At 41.9% G+C, this 15,602-nt stretch overlaps 1 protein-coding gene and 1 pseudogene across 2 annotated transcripts; one reads left to right on the forward strand and one right to left on the reverse strand.

The window, feature by feature from the left end:
• Positions 1-1,210: 1,210 nt before the first annotated feature.
• On the reverse strand, positions 1,211-6,850 carry LOC109908061 (SUZ domain-containing protein 1). 2 transcript variants are annotated; one of them, XM_020506484.2, is made up of 4 exons: positions 6,619-6,850; positions 5,393-5,442; positions 4,908-5,177; positions 1,211-4,577 (listed from the first exon to the last, which is right to left on the reverse strand). In XM_020506484.2, exons 2-4 carry the CDS (start codon positions 5,437-5,439, stop codon positions 4,469-4,471), a joined length of 426 nt encoding a protein of 141 aa, XP_020362073.1. In that variant the 5' UTR covers positions 5,440-5,442; positions 6,619-6,850; the 3' UTR covers positions 1,211-4,468. The 2 variants fall into 2 exon arrangements, with proteins under 2 accessions (XP_020362073.1, XP_020362074.1); XM_020506485.2 differs by lacking the exon at positions 6,619-6,850 and adding an exon at positions 5,866-6,610 and having other exon boundaries at positions 3,266-4,577.
• Positions 6,851-12,370: 5,520 nt separating this feature from the next.
• Positions 12,371-14,612, forward strand: LOC109907016 (transmembrane protein 82-like; annotated as a pseudogene).
• The last annotated feature ends 990 nt before the right edge of the window (positions 14,613-15,602 follow it).

The raw sequence follows: 15,602 nt of genomic DNA on the forward strand, positions 1-15,602 counted from the left end.
GTTCTCTCTTCTCACTAATCTTCTCAATTTGTTATGAACAAACGTGTCCATCTTATCCCCCATTTGCACAAAATACTAGGCTACTTGCCTGCTTGCAATACTTCAAGCACTAGAAACTGTGGATATGCATGGTCTAAAGTTTGCGAGATGGTGAGCACATTCTAACCTCAAATTTAGTTTTTATAAAGGCAAATTTTGTGTGAAAACTGGCACACGCATGTTTTGGGGTATGTTTTGTATGTACGCATGGTTTATAAATTAGGCCCCTCTCGGACAAGCTGACTTTTATCAATATATTCAGCTTTATTTACTCTCAGATTCTAAAATGCTGATTAGCATCAAAGTAGACATTATGGTAAATACAGGTGAATATATTGATAAAAGTCCCCTTGTCCTAGAAAGATTTAAACAGTTATCGAAACTTTTGGCCATGTAATGTATCACGTTATTGGTTGGGTTTGGTAATGTTGTACTGACGTGTCTTGCAAATCAGTTACAAAAAAAGTGTAGCCACACTCATCTTCGTCCTATTGGAGGTACTGTATGCAGAGCCAACTCTAGGGCCATGTTCCAATATTGTTAAAAGCATCCTTCCTTCTTTGAGGTAAACTAATTTTAGGATTGACTGTGTGTTACTATGTCCCACTGGCTCTCCTCTAGATACTGATAGTACCGCATGCCTTGGTCTGTCTGCGTCTGCTACAAGGGAGGCAACCGTCCAATAAGCAGTACAAGCGCCTAGAAATCCTCCTGTCAGACTCGCCCTCCTAGCCCAACCACTAGCCCCGCCCCAATGCAGTCATTGGCCTGAGCTAGCATCAGCCTCCCCTCCCATTGGACAATATTATTCCCCCGGCCAGAGTGCCTGGAATCTGAGCCAAATGAGCAAACTCTGAGGTATGTTTTACACATTGTAATTTTCAACAGCAATGTGAAGTACAATACTGTGCCACTGGTAGCAGCCAGCAATATTAGACTATAAAACATCAAATAACCTCATCAGGTTGCATTCATTTGTGAGAATTGAGAAACTTGAAAGGTTTATTAAAGAGCGATTTGATCCCATAAATAAAGATTTGTTCAATAGGGGACTCCGATGGACTTGGTACAACAAATGTGTATGAGAATATACAATGTATCACTGTGGTGAAATCCATATAATTTTAAACTGTCTCATGGCCAAGTTGAGATAGGAAGGACAAGAAGTGGATTATTTTACAAATCATTTTTATTCAATCAATATTTACAGGCCTTTTTGTGTTCTCACTCAGAGCTTCACAAACCATGTGGATCCTCTGCCTCCCCCTGCTAGTTGGGTTGGTGCAGACAGACTTTCAGGAATCCCTTACAGTATCCAGGGTTTAACCTTTAGCATATTCAGTTTACACAACCAAAACCTCCTAACTAATATGACATCAGGTGAAAACTTAAGTCAGTGGGGAAGCAATGTAACCGAACACTCCAGATGAATGGTTCATAGTTGTGACTACCACAGTGTCCATTTTGCACATTTCTATCTGAAGCAGTAACATGGCTGCTATAGAGGGTCTTGGACTCCACTGGGTTCTTTGGAGTAGCGTAGTGATATTCCTCCATTCAAATACCATGGCATACTGAAGGGGCCAGAGGCTAACCACCTGGCAGACTTGGACTGACTCAGATTCATTTCATTCTAAACATACATTTGTTGAACACATCGGTGCAGCATTATCAGTTTTCAAAGTAGGTGCTAACTCAGGTATTATTATGAACATCACCTTTTTTTGCACTCAATCCCTCCTTAAGATTGAAATGTCAAAGACTGTCTCATCAGCACCTGAGTTACTACTTCAGTGAAGTACATTAGAAGAAATGAACATACAGTTGACAGTAGATATGGAGGGGCAGTAAAGGGTACAGCAGTACATTTATTTCCCAAGTCCTGCCAGCACCACCTCTACAGTTGAGTTTGAACTAACCGATATTAACAGAATGATTTAAAATGGGGGTTGATTAAAATACTGCTCTGACATCACTACCATCTCATCATACAAAAATATTAAACAAAAAGGACCAAAATCCACAATTTGATCTCCATTTGTCTTGTTGTACTGTTTTATTTAAATATTTTAAATAGAAAACAGGACAGACGCCAGAAAAAGCTCAATTTAAAAAAAGACAACCGTAAACAGAAGTTATCAGAACTCAACTTACACACGTCACCCTCCATTGAAAACTAATGGCAATGTACAGATTTGATCATCAATAATCAAAATATAAGTGGAACATTGACAACAAAAAATATGAGATGAGGGCTGTGGAGTAAGGGGGAATTGAATGGTATCTCTAGCATTATTGCTGGGTGAAGCTGGTAACAGGTATAGTGCCTTCAAAAAGTATTCACACCCCTCGACTTTTCCCCACATTTTGTTGTGTTAGAAGCTACATTTAAAATGTAGATTTGCCACTGGCCTACACACACACACACACACCCCATAATGTCAAATAGGAATTATGTTATGTAATAATGAAAAGCTGAAATGTTGAGTCAGTCAATAAGTATTCAAACCCTTTAAGGCACCCCTAAATAAGTTCAGGAGTAGAAATTTGCTAAACAACTCACATAAGTTGCATGGACTCACTGTGCGCAATAAGTGTTTAACATGATATTTGAATGACTACCTCACCTCTGTACCCCACATACAATTATCTGTGAGGTCCCCGCAGTTGATCAGTGAATTTCAAACACAGATTCAACCAAAGGACAACCCCCCCCCAACTGTGGGGCGGCAGGGTAGCCTAGTGGTTAGAGCGTTGGACTAGTAACCGGAAGGTTGCAAGTTCAAACCCCAGAGCTGACAAGGTACAAAATCTGTCGTTCTGCCCCTGAACAGGCAGTTAACCCACTGTTCCTAGGCTGTCATTGAAAATAAGAATGTGTTCTTAACTGCTTGCCTAGTAAAATAAAGGTAAAAAATAAAAGACCAAGGTTTTCCAATGCCTTGCAAAGAATGCTACCCATTGGTAGATGGGTAAAAAAAAAAGCAGACATTGAATATCCATTTGAGCATGGTGAAGTTAATTACACTTCGGATGGTGTATCAATACACCCAGTCACTACAAAAAGACTCAGTTGCCAGAGAGGAAGGAACCCGCTCAGGAATTTCACCATGATGTCAATTGTGACTTTAAAACAGTTACTGAGTATAATGGCTGTGATAGGAGAAAACTGAGGATGGATCAACAACACTGTAGTTACTCCACAATACTAACCTAATTGAGAGTGAAAATGTTTTTTTTTTTTTTTTTAAACCATTAATACCTTTTTATTCAGGACAAAGTTATGTTTGGAAAAATCCAATACATTATTGAGTAGCATTCCCCATATTTTCAAGCATAGTGGTGGCTGCATCATACGATGTTATGCTTGTAATGGTTAACGTCTGGGGAGTTTTATAGGATAACAACAACAAAATGTATGGAATGGAGCTAAGTACAGGCAAAATCCCAGAGGAAAACCTGGTTGTCTGCTTAACACCAGACACTGAGAGATTAATTCACCTTTCAGCAGGACAATAACCTAAAATATAAGGCCAAATCTACACTGGAGTTGCTTACCAAGAAGACAGTGAATGGTCCTGAGTGGCCAAGTTACAATTGAAATCTACTTGAAAATCTATGACAAGACCTGAAAATGGTTGTCTAGCAATGACAGCTTGAAGAATTTTGAAAATAATTAAATGGGCAAATGTTGCACAACCCAGGTGCGGAAAGCTTTTAAAGACTTACGCAAGAAGACACAGCTGTAATCGCTGCCAAAGGTGCTTCCACAAAGTATTGACTCAGGGGTGTGAATACTGATGTAAATTAGATATTTCATTCAATACTTATAAAATGACATGTTTTCACTTTGTCATTATTGGGTATCATGTGTAGACAGATGAGAAAAAAATATATTTAATACAAAATGTGGAATAAGTCAGGTGTTATGAATACTTTTGAAGGCACTGTACTACCATCCCTCATTTTGCTTTGCTTCGGTCACTACTCTTCTGTTAAGCATCCTCTGCTCTCAGTATTTCCAGATGAAAGTGTCCATGGCTGATGACCAAATTAGCCACAGAAGCAATAGCCCCATAGGTTTCCCATGACGAGAGAAGGAGAGGACTCCTTGGACAACGTGGGTGTAGGGTGGGGTACTTAAAGGGATCATCACAGTAGGCAGAAGATGTCCTTTATCACAGTGTTAAACAGTGGGGGTGGGATGGAGAGGGGGAGAAAGCATGCTTCCTACAGAGCCTCTAATCCATCCCACACATTACCAGTGGGAGCCATGAGAGGGGAGGACATTTGCATTCCGATTCACAGCTGATCCCATACCATGGAATAGAAGGAAATGGTTTTTAAAACCCTGTGATACCCCCTGGAGCCAAAAAACATATCATCTTCCTCTCCATCTCTCCCGATAGCAGGATTGCCCCTCTTCCACTTATCTGTTTTGGCAGAAGCCTTGAGTGCCGTCGGGGCCTGCTGGTTGGCGGACAGCATGATTGTTTGACCGGTCCTCTGTTGGTGTGGTAGAACTTGTACGCCCTGGTCTGGAGGTAGGGAGAAGGCCAAGAACGGATATAGTCAACTACAAAAATAGGCTTTAGTTAATAGTTGGGCTTCCAAGCTGTTTTTTTATTTGCACAAAATAAATCTATTGTAAATTGAGCAGATACAATAACGATCCATTAGAAAGTTGTGACAAGATTCCCAGACTTTATTTACACAATCATAGAGATGGTGTCTGTTCCAAACATGTACAGGTATACACACAGTACACTTGGGATTAAGAGCTGTAACATAGTAGATGTGCAGTGGACACAACGTTGCCCAGCACTGTCCAGTGGTAACAGGTGTAGGTGTGTGAGTTATTTATTTACCGGTCTGTGTTGGGCTTTTCCTGAGGCGACTCTTCAGGGCTGGCACTGCCCAGTATTCTCTTCCTGGCCTCAGCGTACTCCGCCTCCCGCTGGGCCAGGGACTTGACCTGTGGCACGGGCCGGTTCTGGCCCTGGGGCGACCCTAACGACCCGTTACTGGAGGGCCGCTTCAGAATGCGGATCTGGGGCGGGGGCGCAGCGTGTGGGGAGTCGTCCTGGATTACGACGCCCGTCTTCAATGGCGACTGTGTAGTGTTATTACTGGACACCCTGGGAGTAAAACAACAAACTAGTAAAAATGCTGGGAGGCAGATGTTTTGAGTAATGAGGTTATGAAATTAATGAATTGAATATATTCCAAAAGTCCTGTTCATTATTAGAAATGTTTGCTCTATGACTTGTTTGATTAATGAGTAATGTGTGAGTGAGTGCCTAGTGTGTCTCCCGAAGGCCAACAGTGTTTCAGAACTGAGCACTTTACTCACTTCTCTTTCTGGCTGATCCTAAGCTTTCCTTCTATTCTTCTGTCCATTTCCTGCATTAAGAGGACAGAACAGAACGATCGGTCATTAAAATGCAATTGTACATTTCATACAGCATGAAAAATTCTAACATTAGGCCAAATGCAACTTAAAAGGGGTAGCCTGGGAGAGCAACGTAGAAAGGGGGAGTAGAGGGTGGCTGCAAACCACGGAGGGCTGGATTCAATTTCAAAGTTATTTATACACTGGCAGTAAAACCATAGCAAGGTTGAAATATAGGATCGCTGGTAAATTGACGTTGAAGATGGAAACCTGATTGACACCATGATTTGTTTTCAAGATGCAAATATTACAGCTAGCTATCGGTGCACATAAATCGGTATAAATGTTAATGAAATATGCATTAATTCATAAATGGACACACAACTAACGTTATCCAGCTATACAAGACATCTGGGTTTTTAAAGTGAAGCTACCTAAAGCGTTTCAACAAGCTATTTTGAACATTCAGGGCAATCTTCCATCACATCAGGTCCAAGGACAGCTTTGGCTTGCTTTTCAGTTGTGGTAACGTCATGCCAGTTATTAGCTAACGACGTTACTGGCTAGTTCAAACAAACCGGTGTTAGCTAACGTAATGTCATTAGCTAGCTAACTAGTAGCGTTATTTTTTGTAACTAGTAGCGTTATCTAGCTGGCTAACGGTGCTAGCCTAACAATATGAACATACCAGTATCTGGCTAGCTAACGTTAACTGATTGGCTAACGACGTGGCGTTAAATAGCTGCGGTAGCTAGCTAACGTGAGCTAGCTGGCAACCCGTTGCCAATCGGTCAAAAAATACTACATCTGTGGTGGTTGCGGACTGAATGGCTAGAAGTTTTGGTTAGATAGCGAACTATGCTGGTTGCCGGCGCGAAGAAGAGGCTAGCTAAATGTTGTGGCTGGTTCGACTGGGCCATCATTGCATTTCCTGTGTCAGTTCCCTGGCTCGAATTTAATATTAGCCAGTTAGCTGTGTCTAAAAATATCTGTCCCATTTCGTCTTTCATTTCTGGCATTGCTTGCTAACTTTACTAGCTATGAATGTTAGCCAGCTAACTTAAGCTAGTTAAGCGAACGTTGGTCATACGGACTGCCTAAAAATGTGTCAAGCGACCCTTTCCTCAGCAAAAAAAAAAGCCAATGCATACGAACTCCCACAGATCTCCATTGTAGCATATTCTTACCCCACTGTCCGCTACTTAATCACAACTTTGGGAAACTTCATCATCCATGTTGCATTCTTTCAGACACGCTGAAGAGTTTCGTTCATGGGCACGCCAGATCCGCCCCTTATCCCACTCGCTGACATCACTTGGTTTTACGAACCAACACAGCCAGGTCACCGCGTAGACAGGTTTGTGTTCCTACGAAATGACGTTTCACAGTTGCCATGCCTCGCCCTCTGCTTTTGTGTGTGTGTAAATTATTATTTATTAAGCAGTAACATGCAAAACACAAGACACAGAACAGCCAGAGGGATTACACAAATAAATAAGGAAGATAAGAAAAAAAATACAAATCCACATTATATTAAATCAAATACAGACATGTAGCGAATACATTTTTTTTACATTTAGTTTTGTATACGTTTTAATGATTCTAAATAGTTTTCCAAATCAGATGAAAAATTTAAGAAAAAGCGATTTTTCTTCATAAATGTTGATTTGTGTAAGAACATGTGTCCTAATAAAATAAAGGGATTTATGACATACTGGCGTTCAATTGTGGAATCATTGTAGTAAAATAATATGTCAAATTTAGATATTTCAATGGATGTATGCATTTTGTTGTGAAGATATAGTTTTACATCAGTCCAGGACACCTCACCATGTAAACAATTACAGAATAAGTGTTCAATAGATTTAGTTTCTAGTTTAAAAAAAAAGGATTCACTGGTAACGTCAGGTATATATTTTTAAATGAGGGTGGGGATGTCAAAATCACTAAAACCTCTCCAAATCTGGATCGTCACTAGCGATGGACATTGAGTATTTTCTGTGAGCCGGATCATTTGGTTTCGTTCAACTAAAAGAGCCACTCATTTGGCTCTCAAACGGCTCTTCGTTCAGTAAGGTTTATAAATGGAAAAAACATGAAAAATAGTCCATCTCTAATTTAAAGCCCAAAACGTTGCTTAATATTATGTCAGATAGTGAAATGTGAGTTCAAATACATGCTTACCATACCCAATTATTAGATGGCCTACAATATACACTGCTCAAAAAAATAAAAGGAACACTTAAACAACACAATGTAACTCCAAGTCAATCACACTTCTGTGAAATCAAACTATCCACTTAGGAAGCAACACTGATTGACAATAAATTTCACATGCTGTTGTGCAAATGGAATAGACAACAGGTGGAAATTATAGGCTATTAGCAAGACACCCCCAATAAAGGAGTGGTTCTGCAGGTGGGGACCACAGACCACTTCTCAGTTCCTATGCTTCCTGGCTGATGTTTTGGTCACTTTTGAATGCTGGCGGTGCTTTCACTCTAGTGGTAGCATGAGACTGAGTCTACAACCCACACAAGTGGCTCAGGTAGTGCAGCTCATCCAGGATGGCACATCAATGCGAGCTGTGGAAAGAAGGTTTGCTGTGTCTGTCAGCGTAGTGTCCAGAGCATGGAGGCGCTACCAGGAGACAGGCCAGTACATCAGGAGACGTGGAGGAGGCCGTAGGAGGGCAACAACCCAGCAGCAGGACCGCTACCTCCGCCTTTGTGCAAGGAGGAGCACTGCCAGAGCCCAGCAAAATGACCTCCAGCAGGCCACAAATGTGCATGTGTCTGCTCAAACGGTCAGAAACAGACTCCATGAGGGTGGTATGAGGGCCCGATGTCCACAGGTGGGGGTTGTGCTTACAGCCCAACACCGTGCAGGACGTTTGGCATTTGCCAGAGAACACCAAGATTGGCAAATTCGCCACTGGCGCCCTGTGCTCTTCACAGATGAAAGCAGGTTCACACTGAGCACGTGACAGACGTGACAGAGTCTGGAGACACCGTGGAGAACGTTCTGCTGCCTGCAACATCCTCCAGCATGACCGGTTTGGCGGTGGGTCAGTCATGGTGTGGGGTGGCATTTCTTTGGGGGGGGGGGGTCCTCAGAGAGATGAGATCCTCAGACCCCTTGTGAGACCATATGCTGGTGCGGTTGGCCCTGGGTTCCTCCTAATGCCAGACAATGCTCAACCTCATGTGGCTGGAGTTTGTCAGCAGTTCCTGCAAGAGGAAGGCATTGATGCTATGGACTGGCCCGCCCGTTCCCCAGACCTGAATCCAATTGAGCACATCTGGGACATTGTGTCTCGCTCCATCCACCAACGCCACGTTGCACCACAGACTGTCTAGGAGTTGGCCACCTCATCAGGAGCACTCCCAGGCGTTGTAGGGAGGTCATTCAGGCATGTGGAGGCCACACACACTACTGAGCCTCATTTTGACTTGTTTTAAGGACATTACATCAAAGTTGGATCAGCCTGTAGTGTCAATCGTGTCCAATCAATTGGATTTACCACAGCTGGACTCCAATCAAGTTCAAAAACATTACAAGGATGATTAACGGAAATAGGATACACCTGAGCTACATTTCGAGTCTCATACCAAAGGGTCTGAATATAAATAAAAGTCAAGGGGTCTGAACACTTTCCGAAGGCACTGTACACTGATTGAAGTGCATTTAACAGGTGACATCAATATGGGATCATAGCTTCCACTTGGATTCATCTGGTCAGTCTATGTCATGGAAGGAGCAGGTGTCCTTAATGTTTTGTATACTCAGTGTACATTGTAATACTTCTGACAGACAACTTTCTAATGGCACTCATAACTTTTAGACTTCATAGCATTCCCAGAAGTAATGGATTTTTGAGTCATTGTTCGTTTTACACTTAAGACATGACTCTGTCGTTGTGCTGTAAAATTTGGATATCTTACCTATCATATGAGTATCCTTTTCTGACTCAAATAGGATTCCCTCAAAATGTCCAAAAGATTTCAAATCATAATATAATGACATGAAACTTTTAAGTTGCCTGTACTTTATTTGAAAACATCTACATTGGTCATAATTACTTTTGAATTCTGTCATGGAAATAAATGTATTTTCTTATTACCAAGTAATTTACGGTTTCTATGCCATTAGTTTTCCATGTGGACCAATTTATTGTGGAGAATCGGTTTAATTTCTTCCATATTCTTATAGTGTTCCTAACTAATAGGTTGTTAATGTTCTTTGCTTTATCCTTTGAAAATACACACGTGAAAAGATTCTGGGGGAAAGCGTGGCAGTGGAGGCTGCTGAGGGGAGGACGGCTCATAATAATGCCTGGAACATAGCAAATGGAATGGCATCAAACCATGTGTTTGATGTATATGATACCATTCCACTGATTCTGCTCCAGCCATTACCACGAGCCCGTCCTCCCCAATTAAGGTGCCAACAATATCCTGTGGAGCATGTGCATCTTCAATATGTTCCTCTTTAGTGCATTTAGAGATGAGACACTTCTAAAGCGTACATTGATGATTTGTCCTGGCCAGCGTGATAGGCCCACCTCTTGTTTTTTTAAAGCCAAAGGATAGGAATAAGTTATCCCTCTCAGGGTCAATAACAAGAGAAAAACGACATTAAAAGCTCTTGCCATCACCATCTTGACTGAGAATAAAATGAATTTGATTGTTTGGGCATTAGGCATCCTTATAGTAAATTAAATAAATAATTTATTCGACTCTCCAATTAAATAAATGCAAACAGATGCAGGCCTATAACCACTGGAGTAGCCTTCTGCACACAACCACATGTGGGGCGCACTCGTTTTGACGCATGTGGGGGGGGGGGGGGGATAAACTAAAGGAAAGGGTGTGCAATGTGTAGGCCCTCTGAGTGTACATTCTGAACCTTGTTTGAAGTCAGTAGGTCAGGAGAGCTAGAACCAGTTTAGAACGTTTTTGGAGTATTGGTTAAAGAGCTATTGAAATTTGAAAATGTTGATTTGTCACTATGTTGACGGTCCCTAACTGCTGTTGGTGGACGTAAGGAAAACTACAGGCGAATATCTATCGAATATCCAACCTGAATCTGTTTTTACCTAGGTCCTTTTATGAACGCATTTCATTTACATAACTGGAGATGTTCACAGAATGTTTTTTTGGGCATACTGTACAAATGATCGAAATGATAGGCTACTTTGACGCTGACAAACTGAGAATTTGAGATCAATAAAAACGACCTTGTCTTGAATCCATAAATAGCCTAGGCTTAGGTGTGTCCAGACACGTATTGTAGGCTACAATATGAAGAGGACATTATAGTCCTAAAAATGCTTCCCAGTTTCACTGAATTCACCCAATGATGTGCAGCTCACTTGGGGGTGATGGTCGATGCATTGGTGCCAAAAGCCTATAAAATGAGAATTGCAGGCTCATGTCTTGGTCTATCACAGTTGAGAGAGGGCGAGAGATAATTTAAAGAGAATCTCATTCTAGTTCTGTAAGAGATACAGGTGTGCCTCTCACACAGCCAGGCGTTGATCTCCAGGTTACAATGTTAAGCAAACCATAAACCTGGGCCGGCCCAACGCGGATCAACCATTAGAATATCATGCCTGGGCTGAAAATCTATTTTTTCACATTACTTTTGCGGGGTCGGGGGGGAACTCGAAGGAACTTTGATTGCTTTTATTATAATTTGTTTTATTATCATTTTTACATCGCAAAAAGTGACAATTATTTGTGGGTGTATATAGCAAAACAAAATAATTCAACATCCACCCCCAAACTCAGGGGCCTAACTGTGAATTTAAAAGTGAGGGGTACATAATTGTTTTTTTATCAAGTAGGATAAACACTCCAAACAGCTTACCCGACTGCTGGGAGGCGGGTTCCTAAAGCAAACTGTTGCCTTGTTTTGAATCACATTCCAAAGATAAAACTGGGGGGGACAAAAATGCAATTTCAGAATGTCCCCAGAGAAAGTGGCGCCCCTAACCAAACTACTTACAGTGGCTTTGGATCCGGCTCAAATTAATCACTGCTCTAAACTCACTTTAGTCGAGTCGCCATCTACTTAATGAACAGAGTTCAGTTTACTAAGATAGATAATAGCCTAATGAGGTCCACCGTCCATCAGTACTCCTACCATTCCACCTATTTGATATCTCACACCACAGGTGAAAAATAGTAGAGATGGACCCGTTGCCCCCTGAAGGAGATACAAGGGATCCCATTGCTGGAGCCCATAGTCTCACACTGGGAACAAGTGGAGAAATTCTAAGCATATCTAGAGGACCTGATATTTGCCATATACCCCAAAGGCAGGTGAGGAAAAGTATATACTCAACTCCAAGATAGAACTAATGAATGATTTGACAGTGAATAAAGTAGGAATGGAGGAGGATGCTTGTTCTGTGAGGGGAAAAAACTGTGTATTATGACAAAATTTAGAATTTTTGACAATATACAAATATCATCAATATCAGGTGAGTAAGAACGCAATCAAAGTCTGCATGTGATACCTATATCTATTCCTGATAGGAACCACATGGACCCAGAAGATAGTGGATCTGATCTTAAATCATGGTGAATTTGTCCTTTTTAGCTAGGTTGCTGGTGCTAGCTAATTTGTCCTGGGATATAAACGTTGAGTTGTTATTTTACCTGAAATGCACAAGGTCCTCTATTTCCGACAATTAATCCACACATAAAACAGTCAACCGAATTGTTTCTAGTCATCTCTCCTCCTTCCAGGCTTTTTCTTCTTTGGACTTTATATGGCGATTGGCATCTAAACTTTCATAGAATTACCACGACGACCGACACACTCAGTTGTCTTTCAATCGCCCATGTGGGTATAACCAATGAGGAGATGGCATGTGGGTATATGTTTCTATAAACCAATGAGGAGATGGGAGAGGCAGGATTTGCACCGCGATCAGCGGTATACAGGACTGCGCATGTGAGATCTCTGTTCTCTGTAACCTGATGAGAGTACACTTATTCTTAAAGGCTGAAAGGTGAGAAACGTATACGCCAATGGTAATGTCCCGAAAGATCATATGGGAAGATATGATTCCACGTGTCTCAGTAACGAGTGTATAATAATACCTGTTATGTTCTGTTAATTATTGATGTCCGCTTTAAGGCGGGAGCACCCGTGGTCATGCGCAGGTTATTCTATGTTATTCTGGTACTAACTCGTTTGAGTAAATGTGAAGCTCCAGTTCAATTGCTTGTATTCCGAGTCTTTCTTATTACATAAATAAGTACTAAGTGTTAAGACACTACAATACCTATGTTATTACATGTTAGTTACATAGGCAGCTTCAGTGTATAGGTTAGGCTATATTGTTAGCTGTTATACTTGTTTCACACATTACAATTTTACATCCATTTGACTAGCAAACAAACTCGAAATCGATTGTTGCTAAACCTCCTCTTGCCCTACAATTATGATCTGAATGCAATTACCATTTCATAGATAGGGAGGGACTCATAAAAAACAAACACTTGAGAAGTGGACCAAAGGATATCCAAGATGTGGATGTGGATAACTGACCTTTTCCCTACTAACCTTAGGACTATTGATTTTTTGATTTTTGCTGTTGAATAACATGCTTGTATTCATCACTATGAAGAGACTGTTATACGATTTACATTGGCAACAGTAATCAATGTATCCTTAGAAATCATTGTTTTGTATTTCACTGCCTTGAAATGTATACTGTCTCAAATTACTCTCTCTACTCAGTTCAAATAATGAAGGCAGCAGTAAAGATACATATATGCAGAAGATACCAAGGCATCAAGCCAGTACTAAAATTGGGCTAAGTGAAGCTCTCCAGTTCTTGTTCCTGCGATGCAGTCTGTAGTGGGCTCTCGGGTTGCATCCCTGGTGGTTCTAGAGTTCTCCCTCAGAACAATGTCAGCTTAGGTCACAGCTGGAGTGAGCATTATAATAGCATATTTGTCACTAAAAATTACATGAAAATCATTCTCACATTCATCAGCCTTGATTCATCTCTCCTCTTAATTAATTTCCCTTGGGTTGCAAGTTCAAATCCCCGAGCTGACAAGGTACAAATCTGTCGTTCTGCCCCTGAACAGGCAGTTAACCCACTGTTCCTAGGACGTCATTGAAAATAAGAATTTGTTCTTAACTGACTTGCCTAGTTAAATAAAGGTAAAAAAAAATGTCAGTTCTCCTTGGGCTGTGCTCTCAGCTGCGGTCTCCATTTCCTCCACGAGGGGGCGCCACAGCTCCGGCTCTGCCTGCTCCTTGCTGCAGGACTGAGCTGGTTCCTGGCCAGCCAAACGACTCCATGTCATGGCGCTGTACAGTTCCCAGTGCTACTGTGGAGTGTGCATGACACTGCTAACATCAGGTTGCTTTCTGTTACCGCGCCTGACCAGGGACCTTGTGCTCACCTTTGCAGTGGCTGCCATTGCCCCCCTCAGGTTCTGGACTCCACTGACAATCTGCTACACACTGCTGGTGGTGTATATGAGGGTGAGAGACTGAACATACAGTAGACTACATGGTTAAACTTTTAAGCAGCAGAATGTCAGAGACTATTTGGTATTTTGTACACAGCAGAAAGCAAGTAAAGGACAAGAATATTGTTGTCATTCTCATTGAGAAAGCTGATGATAATTATTTTCTACTCAGAGGAGCAACATCATCAGCCAAGTGGCCAAGCTGTTATAAACACAGTGGTGGTGCGTCTTGGGGGAGGCTCATGGTCCTGATGCTGATTGTCGGCCGCTGGGCAGATGTGGTCCACATCATCCTGTGCTTCCTGGGTGAGGCTAGCTGTCTGATACCTTCCAGAGACCTATTGGATGCTACAACACAGGTGAGAATGAGTGTCCCTCAATTGACCGTGCTATTCCAGCTTGTTGTACGTTTATCAATTTATCTAAATATTTCTGTCATTTCAATGTATCTTACATAATAGAAATGTGTGTATTTATGCAGGATATGGAGGAAGTTACCAGTTACCACATTCCCAGAGGAGTAAGAACCAGAGGAGATGCCTGACACCTGGCAAAGACCACCACAGTTAGACTAAATGACATGGGAAGAAACTGTTTGTGCTGGGACTCTTAGAGCATCAGTCTTCGATTATATTTTGTATTATTATTGATTATCAGTGGTGTAAAGTACTTAAATAAAAATGGTTTAAAGTACTACTTAAGTGTTTTTTGGGGGGTATCTGTACTTTACTTTTCTATTCATATTTTTGACTACTTTTACTTTTACTTCACAACATTCCTTTTAAGAAAATATTGTACTTTTCACTCCATACATTTTCCTGAATTGAATCATACTACACCGGCTCTGACGCTCATCTTATGTGGCAGGACTTGCAAACGATTACAGACTACAAAGGGTAGTAGCACAGCTGCGAGCTGCCCAGTGACACGAGTCTACCAGATGAGCTAAATCACTTCTATGTATGCGCGCTTTGAGGCAAGCAACACTGAGGCATGCATGAGAGCATCAGCTGTTCTGGACGACTGTGTGATCACTCTCTCTGTAGCCGACGTGAGTAAGACCTTTAAACAGGTCAACATACACAAGGCTGCGGGGCCAGACGGATTACTAGAACGTGTGCTCCGGGCACGTGCTGACCAACTGGCAGGTGTCGTCACTGACATTTTCAACATGTCCCTGATTGAGTCTGTAATACCAACATGTTTCAAGCAGACCACCATAGTCCCTGTGCCCAAGAACACAAAGGCAACCTGCCAAAATGACTACAGACCCGTAGCACTCGCTTCCGTAGCCATGAAGTTCTTTGAAAGGTTGGTCATGGCTCACATCAACACCATTATCCCAGAAACTCTAGACCCACTCCAATTTGCATACAACCCAAACAGATCCACAGATGATGCAATCTCTATTGCACTCCACACTGCCCTTTCCCACCTGGACAAAAGGAACACTTATGTGAGAATGCTATCTTTGACCACAGCTCAGCGTTCAACACCATAGTACCCTCAAAGCTCATCACTAAACCTAAGGATCCTGGGACTAAACACCTCCCTCTGCAACTGGATCCTGGACTTCCTGACGGGCCGCCCCCAGGTGGTGAGGGTAGGTAGCAACACATCTGCCACGCTGATCCTCAACACTGGAGCTCCCCAGGGGTGCGTGCTCAGCC

This window comes from Oncorhynchus kisutch, linkage group LG17, assembly GCF_002021735.2.
Source record: "Oncorhynchus kisutch isolate 150728-3 linkage group LG17, Okis_V2, whole genome shotgun sequence".
NCBI lineage: Eukaryota > Metazoa > Chordata > Actinopteri > Salmoniformes > Salmonidae > Oncorhynchus > Oncorhynchus kisutch.

Bases quoted from the DNA above. Each gene is read 5' to 3' on its own strand.
- LOC109908061 (XM_020506484.2), bottom strand. From the start codon at position 5,439: ATGGACAGAAGAATAGAAGGAAAGCTTAGGATCAGCCAGAAAGAGAA. The intron at 5,178-5,392 runs GTGAGTAAAGTG...TTTTACTCCCAG, and splicing joins AGGATCAGCCAGAAAGAGAA to GGTGTCCAGTAATAACACTA. The intron at 4,578-4,907 runs GTAAATAAATAA...CCCTACCTCCAG, and splicing joins GAAAAGCCCAACACAGACCG to ACCAGGGCGTACAAGTTCTA.